At 27.8% G+C, this 14592-nt stretch overlaps 1 protein-coding gene across 1 annotated transcript in view; it reads left to right on the plus strand.

Moving 5' to 3' along the window:
* The first annotated feature begins 11956 nt into the window (after positions 1-11956).
* LOC107448655 (BMP-binding endothelial regulator protein) overlaps positions 11957-14592 on the plus strand; it is a 159410-nt gene continuing 156774 nt past the window's right edge. The window contains exon 1 of the mRNA XM_016063957.4: positions 11957-12616. Within this exon, the coding sequence (XP_015919443.1) occupies positions 12535-12616 (82 nt within the window). The 5' untranslated portion in view covers positions 11957-12534. The remainder of the gene's footprint in view (positions 12617-14592) is intronic.

Genomic DNA, 14592 nt, shown 5'->3' on the forward strand with positions numbered 1-14592 from the left:
CGCAAAATGATGGGCTTCATCAACAATCAAAAATCTATACATTTATTTTACAAATTCCATATTAGGGTGGCGCCATTCAGAGAATTAAAAATACAAAATTATCTTTAGCGAAGCCGATGCTTTACATCCGGCGTTCAGTGGCAGACTACTATTTCATATTGTTTTACAACACATGGCTTTAGCCCTTTTGTGGGAAAGACTTTAAAACAAAACTTACAACAGTTACTTTTCTCAACAACTGAAATTTAGAATAGTGTGATTAAGAAAAATATGTGAACTGTTTGCAATTTCAAATTAATATTGAAATGTACAGGTTTAGAATTTTCTACAGTGAAAAGTTTTCGGAACTTCAGTGTTCAAAAAAGTATAAAAAAGCTAGACGTTAAGAACGTATCCAATGAGCGAGCAAAGCGAGCATTCCGAAATGAACTGCGAAAGCAGTTCCGGGGGTTGGCGAGCACTAGCGAGCAGGGGGCGAAGCCTCCTAGTTACGTTTAAAATAGTGGAATAAAATTCTGAAGTAACTAAGATTTTATAGATATTTTCTCGCAGAAGTTGAAATGGTTTAGTACGTTCACTCGTTGAAGCAAGTAATGTGAAATGATGACTGAGATAGATATTGTATCATTGTATCTTTTTCTAGTTTCTATTTTTTTTAAATATTTCTTCACGAATATCTGTAAACAATAAAGCTTAGACTTTAAAATCCACTTTTTATGCTATTGGCTGATCATTTCATGGTAATTTCAAAATGTTACTTTTTATGACACTATTCTTCAAGGTATTACTCATTAAGAAGATATTCGCCAATTAGGCAACACAAGAAGAAGCCAACATTAATGTAACTCTTTGTCAAAAGTGATTTTTACAGAAATTATTATTACTACTTTTTGCCTTCACATGGTAACGGCTAACTACGATTATATTTGGAAATTAAAAGGTGATTAATAGTTAACCGTAATAATTTATTTCACTTATATCAGTCCCATTTGACTCTTTTCATCATACTAAATCCATGTTCTAAGTTTTCTAAAGGATTCATATACGAAAGTAATATATTATAAAAACCAATTTAATCTGATTTTATTCATTTCTGTTTGTTATTCTCTGATACTTTTTATCAATATAGTAACAAAATAACTATCATATATCTTGCTTTAGCCATCGTATGGTAGTTTGCAAAATGTGAACATTTTTTAACGCTCTTTAAACAATTGATTCCACTGGGAGGATTTATTTTTTAAAAAAACTTGTATCTTTTAATCTATGAGCTTTAAATACAAGTTTGAAGTATGAAATAGGAAGTTAGAAACATTAAATATAAAATAAGTCTAAATTTGTATTTATATAATCACCCATATGGTTATTATAACAAAAAATGTGCATTTTTGGAGAAATATCGTGTTTATTTTTCGTTTCAAATTTTGACGCAAGGGGGCGGGGTCCTAATATTATTTTATTGAGCTGAAACGTTCTAAATATTAGTTTTATACAAAATGGCGCCTTTTTTGAGGGTTCTATGAATAATATGATGGGGGAAAAAATTAAAATCACCCAACTATACACACATATACCATATAATGGCTGCACTCTACCCATATATGATACATTTGACTGTAAAACTGTTCCTCTGCATGAAGAGTTCACATGCAGAAAAACTGACTTTTCCCTGTTGACTTTATGACTAGTCGAAATTATTGATAAATTAAGAAATCTTTGAAGAAACTTTCAGCCAACCCAGAAGTTTTGTTTGATTTTGATCCAATTTAAGGAATTCTGTAGCTTGCAAATACTTTTTTCGCTTAAAGGGACAATTGATTAAAATTGTAGAAATATAATAATTTTTTGTCAATATGATATGTAGACAAACGTAATTGTCAAATGATTCTGATATTAAAAATATTCGTAAATAGGATTTGTTTTATGAAACAAAACTTTTTTGCAGGCAATATTCTATTTTTTTATAGATATATAATTTTTGTGTTTGTAACAGTTATGAGAGTTAGGTTAAGTTTTGTATTTATTTTACCGATGTTCCATTGGATAAATATGAAAATGGCGAAAAAGTGCTGAAGTCAATGTCTTGTGAAGGTGAAAAGCGTTTGTGATCTATTTTTATATATATATTTAAAAGTTTCACCAACGCTGTTTGATAGAGTTCATAAATATATGCAAAAATCGGGAATTTTTTTAATTTTATTCTAAATTTCGCCAAATTGGCTATTTTTTTTTCTTAAATATTTTTTCAAAAAATTTAAATATTCGGGTACTTTAAAGTTAAGGCAATTCTTTTCAGCAAGTTAGTATATAAAGCTGAAAAAGTAAAGTTCTTTTTTGAATAACTTAATTTCCCATTGCGCAACTTTTAAAATAAAAAACCATTATAAATATAAATCAATATCTTTTGTTTTTAATAAAATTCGTTGTTTAACTCCATTAAGTCTCCAAACTTACCTTTAAATTTCATAAGCATAGAAAAATTTCGAATAAAGGACTTACATCAAGTTTCTACGATTTTCGAACAATTTCGGAATTAGGAATTTTTGAACTACAGCCACATGGATTTTAATCGTAATATCAGAACTTAAGAACTATATGAATGAAGAATTTTTAGAGTTCTTGTTTTTTCTTGCAAGTTATAATTGTTCTAATTTTTATTTACTAAACATTAGATTTTAATGTTTTGAAACCTTGAATGTATGGTTTGTTTCTAACTTTAAAAGCACAATCATAATCATTTTTCTCTGAAACAAAGTTTATATGCTTGTAGCCAAAAAAATTTTTTTTTTAAAGAAGTGCTAAAAATTATGAACATAATTACGACACTGTTCAGAAATCATATTGAAATCTCGAAGTTCTTATAGAACAGATTTCCTTAAATTAGTGAATCATAATGTATGGATTACTGATAGGCAATATATAGATATGCAATGAAACGTAAATATTCTTAAAACTTCGAGATTAAATTATTTAAGAAATATACCGTTATCGCATTATGATACGTAAACAAAGCGTTTTACGATAAATTTTAAATATAATTTTAGAATACGACAATGAGACGAGTATTATCGATTACGCTATTATCATGATCATTATCGACTGCATTAAATATCGAATACGATAATACCGTAGGTATTATCGATAACGAAAAATTATTCAGTAGTACACTATTATAAATATCCCGATATATCGTGAAATATTGATATATCTTATCGATGTATTGCGCTATCGAATTGTAGTACCATACAGCACTAATGTTCACACAAATTCCGACATGTTTTTGTAATCTTTGATTGACTGTGAAAAAGGGATTTTAAAACGGAAAGAAAAACTGAACAATCAAGTTTAGTTGTTCTTCCCGGATTAAGATTTTCTTATTTATCTAACCTAACAATTAGAAAAAGAAAAGATTAATAAAATGGTGATCGCAGAAACCTTATCGATTTTTGTCTGCAAAAGTTGGTTTTTTATTGATCACGAAAAATAAAATTTAAATTTCTTGTTTATGTAACCGAACAATTAGGAAAAGAAAAGATTAATAAAATGGTGATCGCAGAAACCTTATCAATTTTTGTCTGCAGAAGTTGGTTTTTTATTGATCACGAAAGATAAAATTTAAATTTTAAAATAAAATTGGACAATTAAGTACCAAAGGAAATATTGTTAAATAAGAAGAAACACAAATTTGGTAAATCTTATTATGCTAAGAAATTTCAGTCACCGAATTCAGAAATATCTTTACGACATAACGGATTTTAATGTCTGAAATTATATTTATATTGCAATGAAATTTTATAATTATTAAAATTATAGTCACCTTAAAATTTTTGACAAAAAAATCATAAATTAATATACTTCTATATTTTGAAATAAAAAATTTTTTCCCCCCAAAATTAACAATAATTATAATCTATAATAAAGTATCAAGGAAAATATTGTTCAATACGGGAGAAACAAAAATTTTTGTAAATCTTATTATGCTAAGAAATTTCAGTCACCGAATTTTAAGAAAAAACTTTTACGAAATAAAGGCTTTTAAAGCCTGAAATTAGATTTATATTGCAATAAAATTACAATTTTAGTATCGCATAATTTCAATTTTCATTGAATCAACTTAAAATTAAAACTTAAAAATCTTATATTAACATACATTCAGATTTTGTTATATATAAAAAAAAATAACTGCTCTAAGTTTACAAGCAATTATAACCCACAATTAAACTTATAAAATGATAGGAATGCTAAAATTTCGAAGGCATGAGTCACCACTATTGTTACAAACAACTCACAAAGCTAACCCCGTTCAAAAAGTTGACAAAAGCTACTGAAAATGCCTGGAATTCATAAAAATTTGATACCATCTTTTCCGCTTATGTTATTTCACAGGGTATGTTGTCAATTTCAAAGGAAACCGTTCGTAAAAGAGATAAGCCAACAATTTTAGCTGAAAAGTTAAAAGACTATTTTTCATTGTTCCTTCTTCGGATGTTGTTAAAGTTGAAAGGTTGTATGGGGGTGAGGAATTTTTGGTGGCTCTTTACCTGAAAATACGTCTCAACTTGCTGAGAGGACCACACATACGGGTAAAAAGGTTAGATTGCTATCTTCGTATGGGAGAATGCTTTTTAAGGCGCCATTCGTGGCATTCTTACGGCTATTTTTCATAAATGACCGTAAGTCGAGAAACTTTTGTTAACATAGCGTTGAAGTTTACAATCTTATCAGTTAATCTGTGTTTTTCATAAACTTTAAAACGCCAAACAGCTTGCTGTACATTAGGAGAGCAACCGGAAACCTTAATAAGGGGTACCTTGTGATAAAGAATGTCTTTTTCATCATTGATTTATTACTTTTTCGATGACAACTACTGTAAAGGCTCTAGAAATATTCTGTTGTGTAAAGATAAAAATGTTTATTCGGTCATTAGTATGATTACTGGTTTTTACTTTTTGAAAAGGGTGCATACGTTAAGGGATTTTTCTTGGGTTATCAATAAATGAGTAATAGTAATTCCGGGTAGTGGGGATAAAATTACATTTTTCAGTAGATTGTTTAAACATGAAATATCTATCAAATGTTTCATTATCTCACTTTATTTGAGATAATTCGAAAGAATAATTAATTGAAGCCTTTTATCGATGTATGAGTATTGTTGTAATTCCGGATGGTGTATTTCCCAATTTCCAGTTCTTCGTTAAAAACAATGGAATCGTTTAACTAAGTCTTTTCAATGTTTCATTATCTCACTTAAGATAATTTTAAAACATATTTAATAGCTTGAAATTTTTTTTCCTTATCGAATGAGCTAAAATTGTGATTCCAGGAAAACATAATTGATTAATGAGTAAAATCTTTTATTAATGAATGAGTTAATATTGCTATTCCGGGGAAAACACAATTAATTAATGAGTAAAACCTTTTATCGATGAATGAGTCAATATTGCAATTCCAGGAAAACATAATTAATTAGTGAGTAAAACCTTTTCTATGAGTTAATGTTGTTATTCCAGGAAAAACACAATTATTTAATGAGTAAAACCTTTCATCGATGAATGAGCAGATATTGCAATTCTGGGAAAACATAATTAATTAATGCGCAAAACCTTTTACTGATAAACTAGCCGCCTTAGGCGAGCAGCTTGGTTACTTTTTAAAATTATCTCGTACAATATATAAACTTTAATAGAAACTTAGCCGAATACACAGTACAATAATATTTTAAATATTCTAATTATTCAACCTCTCATTCAATCTTAGCCCCTTTATTAATTTTAAACAATATATTAACCAAATTATTTTACCATCCATAGCTGTTACCAGCTTTTTACTTACATTGATTTTAATTTTAAATATTTTAAGAGATGTCAGCGATATTGTCAAAGTTCTTGTTGTATTGAATTTTGGTAATAATTTAAAATCATTCCGGCAGCCATTAAATCACACAAACCACAGTAAATATGAGTTTGGCACATTTCAGTATAGTAGGCAACATAAGTGTTAAAATTATTTAAATCTCTGTAGTGAAAAAAGATAGAAAACTCATACCAATGCTCCATTACTAATTCCTTATACACCTCCCAATCCATAACTTGGTCATAGTATAATATATACTTATATATGATTTTGCTCGAAAAAGTCAAGCTCCATCAGTAATAGTTGATTTGACAGAATGCGGCACCATAGCACCGTTTATATTTAAAATTTCAACTGTCTTTTAGAAAGGATAAAGAATAAATTTCAATAACTACTTCATAATCAAGTTTTTATATCTATAAAAATACAAAATCACTCTTAAAAAAAAATCTTAACTAGAGAGTTATAGCTAATGGATAGAGAAATACCAAAGCATATGGTGCCACTTACAAGAAATATATATGGGTCATTCTCACAAAAACAGTCATTTTCATGTCCCCAGTATATTTTATGTTTGTTTTACAGCTTACGAAGAAAAAAAAATCAGGGAAAGTGTCCTTCAGAATGCAAGCTAACAAAAGAACAAAAATAAAATAATCAATTTTTATTTTTTATTTACTTTAGGTAATTAAAATATACCAATATGTCATTCCTTCACTTGTCCCCACTGCTGATTTAAAAAAAGAAAAAAATTGTTTCTGAAACACAAATTTTTTTTTTACAAATTCGTGTTTTTTATTTCAGAATACTGAAATATAGAATTCAGAAAATAAATTTTAAATTGAATTTCTGATAAAAATATTAACACAGCACTATTTTAAACTTTGCCCCCAGTGTTTCGCGTCATTCCCTCACAACAATGTTCTTATCACCTGCAATCTTCTTAGAATAAAAATATTTTAATAAAAACTTCAGAAGTTAACAACTGGCATCATAGAACAAAATTGCTGTATGTTTCCATCTTCAACTTAAAGAAGCCTTGCTGTGGAATAAATTTGAATGAATCAAACCAGGTAAAATTTTTTACATTTGTCATTCCCTCATGTCATTTTTTAGAGTAAAATAAAATACAACTTCATCGAGAAAGTGGATAATTATATGTTGCTTTCTTTTATGAACATAATTGTATGCGATTGACTTCAGAAATTCATTAGGCCTAACTGTCATTTTTAAATTTTATTGAATTCGTCATTCCCTCACTTGTGTATAAAGTGAGGGAATGACGCTGAAGTGAGGGAATGATTCAAGATGAGTATATTATAAAATTTTTTTTTGTTCAATCATGCCAGCCAATTTTATTTCCCAAACCTGCAAAAACTATTAAATATATAAGACTAAATTATAATAAATATTAGATATACTTAGTATGTTATCATTTTCAAACTTTAGGTAGATGTAACTTAGATAAAAACATGTATTAAAATAAAATATCATTCCCTCACTATTAGTGTCATTCCCTCGCTTTTTAAATAGTGAAAATAATTAATTTACTTATTAATTAATTTGAAAAATAAATTAAAAAATTAATTTATTAAATTAATTAATTTATTTAATTAATTAATTAATTATTAATTATTATAAATTAATTATTTAAAAAAATTATTAATTTAAATATTAAGTGTAATTTATAGGATATATACTTTCTTTATAATGCCATTACATATTTCTATTAATATAAAAAGTTTCAGAGCTTTTTATTCACTTTACTTTTTTGGGATTTTATGAACTGAAAAATGACAGTTTTCGTGAGAATGACCCATATATAGATGAGCAATATTGTGATTCCGAGTATATACGTATTTCTCTACTTTCAGCTCTTTGATAAGACTACGGAGCTGTTTAAATCATATATTTTCAATGTTTTATTCATATATCATTTAAAATAATTTTAAAACGTTATCAATTGCTTAGAAAAAGGAAACGTTCAAATATGACGTAAGTACTTAAAGGGAGAAAGCAGGTTTGTGATTCGCTTATTTTTGATGCAAAGGGGTAAGAAGGGTATAAGCAATACTTACGCAATACTCTAAAATCTCCTTATTTTTAAATGCTAGTTAAATTTAAGGAAAAATTTGAGAAAAAAAAATTACATTTGAATAAGTTTTAAATTTGGAATAAAAGTTACATTTCGGGGAATGAAAGGTTTGAAAAAAAAATCTCTTCAATTATTTAATAATTATAATTAAATATTTATAATTATATAATTCTAAATATATAAATATAATTATAATATTATAAAATAAATTTTTTCCATAAATTTTGTATTATCCAAAGTTCTTTTCTTCATTTAAATTGAATCTTAAAATTAGATTACTGCGTTAAAATTGAAAGTAACGGAAACAAGAGGGGAAGGTGCTACGACTTCTTTACGTAAGATTGGGAAGATGTTAATAATTTGCTTATTTTTGCAGACAAGAGGTGCTCAAAACAGGCTTAAGCGTCCAAAAGTGCCCAAAACAGGCTTACTTGATATTTAAATATCCCCTATAAACTTTTATCGATTCTTATAAATCTTTTAGATTAATGAAAGTAAAAACCATATTAACGAAATAAAAATTGTAAGAAATTCATCAGTTTAAGGCACAAATTTATTTTACGAGCAACACATAAGAATTGTGATTTAAATTTATTCATTCGTATTAAAGTTATACTGCCAAAATAAATGAACTCATTTTTAGTACATAATTTATCATTAATGTTGTTAAATAAAATTATACGAATTTGAATCTACATTGAAGGTGTTGAATATTCAGCTATTTACTTATTTTTCTTCTATAAAGGAACATATTCTGTTATCTCATCTATTCTGAAAGGAGATAAATAAATTATCTAATATATGCAAAAATAAAAGTAAATATGTAAAATTACTTTCAAATATTTAAATTTTAGTATTGTAATAAGTATATTCAGGTGATCAAAAGAACTTTAGAATTTATTTTTTTTAAACATCACATTTTCTTCGTCTTATCGTTCATGTATATGATAAGCGAGTTAAAAATGTCTTAAATGAGTGCTTTTCTATATCCTCAATCTTATCTGTATCCGCAATCAAAGTGAAGATACGTTAATGTCATCTTTTGTTTACATAACGACATATTTCAAATCAAATAAAATTTAAAAAAAAAAAATAACATTCTGCAATGGCTCATTGCAGGCCAGAGGGTCATGGAAATAAAGGATTTACAAATTCTTGTAACCAACGGCATGAATATGTTAACGTGGTTTGATCAGTAAAATAGTCTCACCAACCACTTAGACAAGGTGGTACCTATCCATCTGACCAGGGTGGGCCTCAAGCCAGCAACTGGAATCCAACCTTAAATTAATATTACAGAAAAAAAAATCTTTTTTTCGAAAAATTTAAAACATCGATTTTGTAATTGAAATAAAAATTCTAACAAAGATCCTCTTTTCATTTCAAAATAATTTTAACATTTTAATGGGTTAAAACGATATTTAAAATGCGCGTCTATTTCAACTACTTTTTCAAAATTTGGAAGCCATTTTTAAAATAATCAAATTCATTTATAGTCAGTCAAATTGCTAACCATTTTCCAACTAGCTAAGGCACTCAGATTTTAACCTGGAGCTCTATGCTGAATAACAATTACTTTGCAAGTATGACTCGTTTCCTGATTGCTTAGATGTACATTTATTGCAATTCTATCAGCAAAGGTTATTTATTGTCTATTTAAATTTAACCAGCTGGGATGCTCGAACTTCAACTGCAGTTGAATGAAAATACAAGATTCAATTACTTACTGACCGTTGCAAGCAAAATTTACTGTTATTTTATCGCCAATTAAAATTTCGACTGACTAGATTGTCTGTTCAATTTTCAATTGGAGCTCTGTGCCTTATGAAAATACAAGGTTCAGTTCGCTTCCTGATCCTGACCGTCACAAGCAGATTTTTTTCGTCAATAGCAATTCCGACCATTCTTCCGATACAAACTGACAATTAAAAAACTAAAATGTTAGAAATCAACAAACGTAAAAAGTTTTTAAACATCATGTGTTTCAAGTGGGCAACGAAAAACGTGATAAGCACTGCTATTACTACCAATACTCCAACAACATTTTTTTAAGGTTATAAAGGTTTAGGTTAAGATAAAAGGTTGGTTACTAAGGTCTAAGGCAGAGGTCACCAAAGTGGTCTATATAGACCCCCAGGGGTCTATTTAACGTAAGCGGGGGTAGATCTGAGCCAGGGGGTCGATCCGAGCCGGAAGGGTTGATTGGTCGAAGGATTATCAGTATTTTTCAGATATGTGACAATTAGAAATAAAAGAAGAAGACTTGGAAATATATACAGGTAATCTTCAAAAATTGAGCGACGATTTTAAACTGCGTTTTGTTGATTTGGAAAACATTGACATCCCTGATTGAATTATTGTGCCATTTTCTGCTCAAATTGAAAACGTGGACATCAACCTGCAAGATGAGCTTGTTGAATTATTATGGGGATTTGAAGCAAATACGCTTTTTAAAAATTTAACTATAAGCACATTTTGGACAAATATAAATAGAATGCAAAAATATGTAAAACTTTACGAAATAGCTGAGCCATTTATGATAGCATTTCCAAGTTCCTATATGGTTGAAGCCGGTTTTAGTCACGTAAATTCAATCTTAACTAAGAACAGAAATAAATTAAATGTGGAGTTTCGAGGGGATTTAAGATTATAATTGACCAATTTTGAACCTAATATAACAAACCTTGCAAAAAAAAAAAAAAAAAAAAAAAAATACCAGGCACACCCATGTTATTGATTAAGAGGCAATAAATCCGTAGTTACTTTACTTATTATTTATACTTACTTATAATTACTTATTATTTCATAAATATTAAGGTATTTATATTTCAACATTAATATATTTTTCATAAAACTATTGTTACACTATGTACTATTACTTTAATAAATGTTCAAAATCATAAAATAAATGTACAAACACAGTATCTGATAGAATTTATTTTAATTAACAGAAAATTACTTTGATGGGGGTCGATGGAGATTTCGAAAAATTATGTAGGGGTCGATGATCAAAAAAGTTTAGCAACCCCTGATCTAAGGTTATAAAGGTACTTCATAACCTTATACAAATATGTTCTCTTTATTTACATACATACATATTTCTCTTCACTCCAAATTGGAGCATAGGGTTTCTATCATAGCTTTCCATCTCACTCGATTTGTGGCCAGATATTTTGCCTCCTTCTTATTGTTTTCAATTCGTTTACAATCGTCCTGTGCCAAGTATTTTTAGGCCTTCCTCTTTTTCTATTGCCTTGAGGGCTCCAATCAAAAACTTGTTTTAATTTAAAATCTTCAAGTTTACGTAGAACATAACAACTCCATTTCCATTTGCGTTTTTTAATTTTCAGATCAATCGGTTTCTGTTTTGCTTTTCTGAAGATTTCTGCTTTACAAAATTTTTGGAACCACTTGATAAGCAAGATTCTTCTTAAATAGTTATTAATAACTACTTGAAGTTTTTCATGTTAATTTTATTTCAGTGCCCAGATCCTTATGGTAGGACAGGTTTAACATTAGTATTGAAAATTCTAATTTTTGTTAAATATATTTAGTCTATTGTCGAACTTATTTCGTCTATTTAAAAAAATGTAGTCTTTTTCTATTATGCAACTCTAGAAACGTTTCTTCTTTTAGAAAATAAAGATTAAATAATCATAACTTTATAGTTATTATTTTGTTATTATTAGCGTATGTAATTTTTATTTTTTCCTAAGTTTTCATTATTTTAAATTTTTTTTCAAAATATAAATAAATTAACAAATAAAATATATAAGAACAAATAAATTAAAAATGCTAGTTAGTTTCATTTGATTTGAGTTTATTCCAACGAACACTGAAGAAATGAATGAAAGATATAAAAAACTTTAATAAAAAAATCTACGACAAACAAGCAGAAAAAGCAACTTTCTCAAACTTACTCCAAACAGTTCGTGCTTCTTCTGATAGATGTCGCTGCTAATTATCGTCCAGAAAAATCTGGCTGGAAGCGCGGAGTGGAAGCAAAACAAACAAAAATAAATTGAAAAGCTGCTCTTACCATTCTAACAAATCGCTCTCTCGCCTCAAAGCCAACTTATAAAACCCGCTCTCTTGCACCGCTTGCGGGCACCCTATAACTCGCTAGTAACAATTTAGCGGATTGGTCAAGAGAATTGGTCAACTTAAACTTATTTTTCAAAAGAAACTATGCAAACGAAAAAATAAAATTTTATCTTTACTATGCAAACGATTAAGTTGGAAAAATTTAAAATTATAAAGAATATTTATTAGGAAAAAGTAAACAGAAAAAAAACTTGTTCGAAAAAATTCGAACGGAGACTCGTTTGAATATCTTTTTTCTTCCCCTTTCTGTTTTGCTTTTTCATTTTAGTTTTGTTTTTTGTATGAATTATTTTTTTCTTTTTTGATATTGTCCGTGGTTTTGCCACGAGCCGTGAGCGTGCCAAATAGATTTGTGTTTATTTGTTTGTTGTTTTGTTTACCAGTTCGCGTTCTACCAATAATCGCACTTGCGACGTGTATTGTTTTGTAAAAGTTTGTGCAGTGTCGTCTTCTGTGTTTTTCTGCTTTTTCAACTGTGGAAAATGATTATAATGAACTCTATTATTCTGTTTTTGATTATTTTGACAAGTTTTCCTACATCGTTTGGCAGTGGCTTAAGTGGAGGTAAGAATTTTATTTTATTCATGTCTAATTATTTTAATGAAGAGTTTTGTCCATTTCTTTACCAACGTTTCGTTTGCTGCTAATTGTTTGTTTATTGTTTATTTTAATTAAATTTTTGTTGTTAGTTTATTTTGACGAAAGAAACTTTTTATTGAATTTTTTTTAAAGGCTATCACCTGTCGAATTAATTAATATTAAATCCGCAAAATTGATTTTATATTTTTCAAAGAATTCATAGGAAATAATTGGATGTTTATCGTTAAAAGTATTAAAAAAAATTAGTTCAAACAAGGAATCAAATGGATAAGTAAAAAAAAAAAAAAAAAAAAAATTAAACTATGCAAATTGTGGAAATTTAGAAAAAATTCTTTTAGAAGAAAAAGTAAAAAATTATGCAGAAATAAAAGAATTTTTTTGTTGCTTTCTGAATTCTTTTGTTGCTTTCAGAATGAATAAGGTTTAATCGGATTCTTTTATATACACTTAAAATGGAATAACTTTCAAACGTATGTTTTAATTATTTTATCGGTTAACTTTTTTAATTCATATGCAAGTGTTTATTTTTATAAGCAATGCATTCTTTATTATTTTTATTCTATTTTTTTTCTACGTTTTTTAAAGAGCAAATGTTTTACTAATTGCTTCTTGAAAAACTTAAACACTAAGTTTTTTCCCCCCTGAGCAAGAAACAAATTTCATTGCACGGTGAAGCTTTTTATTTTTAAAAAGTCGTTCTGAATTATAATTTGTCTTTTTTTTTTTTGCTACTCAAAAACTTTGTTAATTTTTTTTTTTTTTTTTTTTTTTTTTTTTAAACGTTATTTTACTAAGTGAAATTAAAATGCTCTTACATTTGGTATGTAACAGTTGAGATCATTGGAGATTTTACTGTTTGGAATATTTTACTTCTTTATTTCAAGAGTTAACCTTACGGGTTAACGTTACGCTTGCGTTATAATCGAGTGCATTGTTGATCTAGTGCATTGTTGATTTAAAGCATTGTTGATCTTTAATTTATTTATAATTTTCTCCTGCACTGTAAAAAATTCCGGATGAAATTCCGATGAAAAGTACCGGAACTCACGGCTACTTTTTAAACGTAAAATCCATATTTACTGGAACCTGGTACGGAATAAAAAATGCGATATACCACAATTTTTACAGTAATAATTACCATAAAGCCACTAACTCACGTTAATTAAATAAATATTACTGTAAAATTTACGGTATAATATTTTATGGTAAGAATTGATTCTAAGGATGATGCACCCAAAGCGACGGTACCGTAATTTGATCCGAAATTTATTACAGTGTATTTTCACGGTCACTCAATTTTTACAGTAATAATTAGCGTTTAATCATTGAATCACTCTAATTAAATAAATATAACAGTAAAAATTAATGTATAATACTTTACGGTAAGAATGGATTTTATGGTAAAATCGATTTTGCGGATGTTGCACCCAAATTGCCGGTACCTTTTACTGTAATTTGTTCCGGCCTTTTTTACAGTGTATTTTCAAGGTCTTAATGTTTCATATACCATTTGAATTAAAATATATTTCTATATAATGAATTTAAATAAATATCACAGTAAAAATTAATGTATAATACTTTACGGTAAGAATGGATTTTACGGATGATGCACCTAAATTGCCGGTATCTTATACTGCAATTTGTTCCGGAATTTTTTATATTGTATTTTCATGGTCTTAATGTTTTATATACATTTTGAATTCAAATTATTTTCATAATTTTCTTCCGGAATAAGAAGAAGTTATTTTATATTATTCACATGCTTTGCATATTTTCTCACCAAATTAATATTTGATTTTATCTTGTTACGTTATAAGAAGTCTATTGTAGTTGATGAGTTCGGATCATTATTGGAACAACTATTAAAATCTTTTCTTATTGCATTTCACTCATTTTTGTTCTTGATCGGATCAAAAGTCGATACTTAGAAGTTTTTCAAA

This window comes from Parasteatoda tepidariorum, chromosome 4 (assembly GCF_982258835.1).
Source record: "Parasteatoda tepidariorum strain Cologne lab strain chromosome 4, Ptep-v5.0, whole genome shotgun sequence".
In the NCBI taxonomy this organism is placed as follows: Eukaryota; Metazoa; Arthropoda; class Arachnida; order Araneae; family Theridiidae; genus Parasteatoda; species Parasteatoda tepidariorum.